Here is a 4002-nt window from a genome sequence, read left to right on the forward strand (position 1 = left end):
AAGACCTCGGTTCAGAGCCAGTCTGGGCAAGAAATTCTGTGAGACACTTAGTGGAGCTGTGGCTCAAGTGAAGTGGTAGAGTGCTGGCCTTAGGCAAAAAAGCTCAGGGTCAGTGTCTAGGTTATTGAGTTTAAGCCCTAGGATCAGCACAAAAGCAAGATAAGATAATCAAATGTTTATATACATGGACCTTGAGCTAGGACAGCATGACTCTTAAGAAGAAAATGGCTGTTTTAATGAACAGATTTTTATGATCACTTGCAAAATGGTGAAAAAGTGGAAGAAAGAATCATTGAGAAGAATCTTAAGGAAAGTAAATTTTCCTATAGGTCATTGTGCTTTAGAAAATAATGGAATAAGTCCTATTTTGAGTAAATTCTGTTTATTCTAGAGGAGAATCAAACAAAAATAAAGAACAATTGCTGAACTTGCTATGAATAGTCTTTCCTTAAAGAGTTTCTTCCATTGCAGAATATTTTTAATATGTAGGATAAAATGAAAGAATATATGAAAGTTAAAACATAGAAACATGCTTGATTCTGGATCTGAATTATACATTTATTTTACTCCCATAGCTATCATTATTTTCATTGGTTTGTAAAGCACCAGAAAATGCAGATATGGGGTGACCCTTCCACCAACTGTTATTTATAGACTAACTAAAATATAGCCCTTTACTTCCCTAGATCCTAGATGTCTAAGACACATTGTTGCTGCAAATGACTAAACCCTGCAAGCTACTCAAGAATCCTCCAAAAGCTGAGACCTAGAAAGTTTGGTAGGTTCCTTTCCTTATAAAATTCAGATCCTGCGTAAATAATTGTACAATCATGTGCAATCAAATGTGGTTCAATCATGGTAAGCCTTAAAAATCAATGGATCCTCAAGGGATATGTTTTCAGGAGGGCAATGCACAATATAATCATTTATATTCATACCTTGTTTGGATGAAGAAGAACTTGAAAAGTCCCTTAAATTATAGCTGTTCCACACAAACTTCCCACCAGAAGATATAGAAATCTAGAGTGCCTTACATTTCGCCAATGAAGAGTCAGATATTGAAATTACATATTTTATTCCTAAAACCTCTCTCATTGTAATTCAGTGGCTGTTTGCTTGCAAAATGTAATTCAGCCAAAACATAAAGGCTCCCATGACACCAGAAGCATTAGGATGTAGGAAGAAAAATTCACCTTGAAGGGGGAAGAGTGCTCCTTTTCTTTCCTCTCTTTTTCTGTTTTTGTGTTCCAACGAATAGATCCATGATAAGCACTAAATCAATGCAAACAATGCTGGGTATTCTACAGTATGCTCAATTTGAAGATGAAGGAATTGTGTGAGACTTCACTCCCCTTTCTTTTCTGCAAAAGCACTTTTGTTTTTTTAAATTAAATTTTATTGACAAAGGGGGTACAGTTACATAATAAGGTAGTGAGTACATTTCTTGTCTTATCTGTTACACCCTCATTTTTCTTTCCCTTCCCTAGTTCAGGTAGGCATATATACAATATCCAGTGTACCCAACTCATATACGTAACTGCGTAGGGTATGCCAAAGGAAATTCACCTAGAACATTAAACGTAACAACAACAGTAGAATCCTCCTGTTTCCTTCTCTTGGAGTTGTTTTTGCTTATCCTCATATAATCATGTGTATATAGCTGTTGAGCTATTGTGATCCACTGATAGGTCTATCCTAGACCTTTTTATGTTTGTTTAGTAGTTCTTTGGTTTTAGATAAATAATGTAAAGTCACTGACCCATACATGTGGAAATACCATTTGAAAAGAAGTTTGTTATTTTCTGCTAAAGCACTTTTAAAGCCACCTCATATTATATTATTTGTGCCTCTCAGGATTTGTGTCTAGTGCATGTTTACAAAATGGTTTCATTTCATTACAGAGGTGACTGCTAAGGAGTCAAGGGATAGTTCGAACTTCTTTCCTTCACCAAAGAATAAAAGAGGCTCCATGAAGTTGAATGAATTGCCCAGGTTAGAGCAGCATTGTTTCAGAATTGTATTTGTGTGAGTTGTTACTTAAGTCTTCTTCTAATGATATCACCTTTTTTGTTTTTATAATGGGAACTCAAAATCAGACAAAGGATTGCACATTTATTTACGCAGGATCTGAATTTTATAAGGAAAGGAACCTAACACATTTTCTAGGTCTCAGCTTTCGGGGGATTCTTGAGTAGCTGTGATTATCAGCTCTGGTAGCATTCAGAAGGAAAAAAATGTGAGAATGCAATTTTTCACTTCTACATCACAGAAAAAGCAAATGTTTTCTTATATACAACCATATGCCCAAACACAGGCATTGTTACAACCTTAAATGGACAGTCAATTATGCAAAATACAGATGAAAAGACATTGGAGAAACACTGGTGACAAGAAACTCAGGGGATTTGGTTTTTGTCTCTGGACTTCACTTCCTCATTTCAAGTAAATAAATGGATTATATGGAGATAAGATCATCAGAATAGATGCTAGTCCATTTCCTTGATCAGGTTCCCAATCAAGCACCTAAAGCTCAAGTCTTTTCCACTTTCAACTACCAGGGTTATATATTTTCGCTTGTTTTAAGTTAGAAATGACCTGTGACAATCGATTTTTCATGTGTCCTTCAGGTAATCTCCTTGCCTCCTGGGAACATGACCTCATAGACTCACTCCATGGAAAAAGCAAACAATGTAACAGAATTCATTTTCTGGGGCCTTTCCCAGAACCCCCAGGTCGAAGCAGTATGTTTTGTGGTGTTTTCCTTTTTCTACACAGTTATTCTTCTGGGAAACTCTCTCATCATGTTGACGGTTTGTCTGGGTAACTTATTTAGGTCTCCCATGTATTTCTTCCTCTATTTCTTGTCATTTGTGGACATTTGTTATTCATCCGTCACAGCACCCAAAATGATTGTTGATCTGTTAGTGAAAACTAAAACCATTTCCTATGTGGGGTGCATAATGCAAGTCTTTGGAGTCCATTTCTTTGGTTGTACTGAGATCTTCATTCTTACTGTCATGGCCTATGACCGCTATGTAGCCATCTGTAAACCTCTACATTATATGACCATTATGGACCGGCAGAAATGCAATAAAATGTTGCTGGGCACCTGGGTGGGTGGGTTTTTGCACTCCATTATCCAGGTGGTTCTGGTTGTCCAGCTCCCATTCTGTGGACCTAATGTGATCGATCACTACTTTTGCGATGTCCACCCTGTGTTGAAACTTGCCTGCACAGACACCTATGTGGTGGGTGCTGTAGTGACAGCCAACAGTGGTACCATTGCACTGGGCAGTTTTGTCATCTTGCTGATCTCCTATACAATCATTCTGGTGTCCCTCAGGAAGCAGTCAGCAGAAGGCAGGCGTAAAGCTCTCTCTACCTGTGGCTCCCATATTGCAGTGGTCATCATCTTTTTTGGCCCCTGTACATTTATGTACATGAGGCCCGACACTACCTTCTCAGAGGACAAGATGGTGGCTGTATTTTACACCATCATCACTCCTATGTTAAACCCTCTGATTTACACTCTGAGAAATGCAGAAGTAAAGAATGCAATGAGGAAATTGTGGAGGAGGAAGGTTTTTCTGGGAGGCTAATAAATGACTTGGAGTAGTTATCATTATCTCAATAGTATTTATTATCAATTTACTGGAACCTATATGAAAGAGCAAATGCTGTTCTCAAACATGAAGATTCTGTTCTCCTCATGCTTTTAGTGTTTCGTTATTTTTATTCTGAAGAGGAAAGTGTGTAATGAAGTCTTTCAGGGTGTTTTCAGAGTTTAAAAATGTGGTTGGAAAATACTGAGCTCTTCATAGTTATATGATGTGTGGATGAGAGCACAATGAAAGCAACACATTTGGGATAAGTAATCATATATGTATTCCTCAAAATCAAGTTGAGAAATGGAAGCTGAATAGTGATCAGAATGTGATCAGAAGTGTGCATAAAACATCAATAAGATAACAAAGATTTGACAGATAAAAGACTAATTTTCAT

The 4002-nt window shown here is 37.3% G+C and overlaps 1 protein-coding gene across 1 annotated transcript; it reads left to right on the forward strand.

Moving 5' to 3' along the window:
- The first annotated feature begins 2651 nt into the window (after nucleotides 1-2651).
- LOC125362508 (olfactory receptor 4S2-like) lies at nucleotides 2652-3599 on the forward strand. The gene is given in 1 exon segment (XM_048361339.1): nucleotides 2652-3599. A coding segment is annotated over 1 exon segment (948 nt).
- Nucleotides 3600-4002: the final 403 nt, after the last annotated feature.

The sequence above is a fragment of the Perognathus longimembris genome, chromosome 13, assembly GCF_023159225.1.
Source record: "Perognathus longimembris pacificus isolate PPM17 chromosome 13, ASM2315922v1, whole genome shotgun sequence".
NCBI lineage: Eukaryota > Metazoa > Chordata > Mammalia > Rodentia > Heteromyidae > Perognathus > Perognathus longimembris.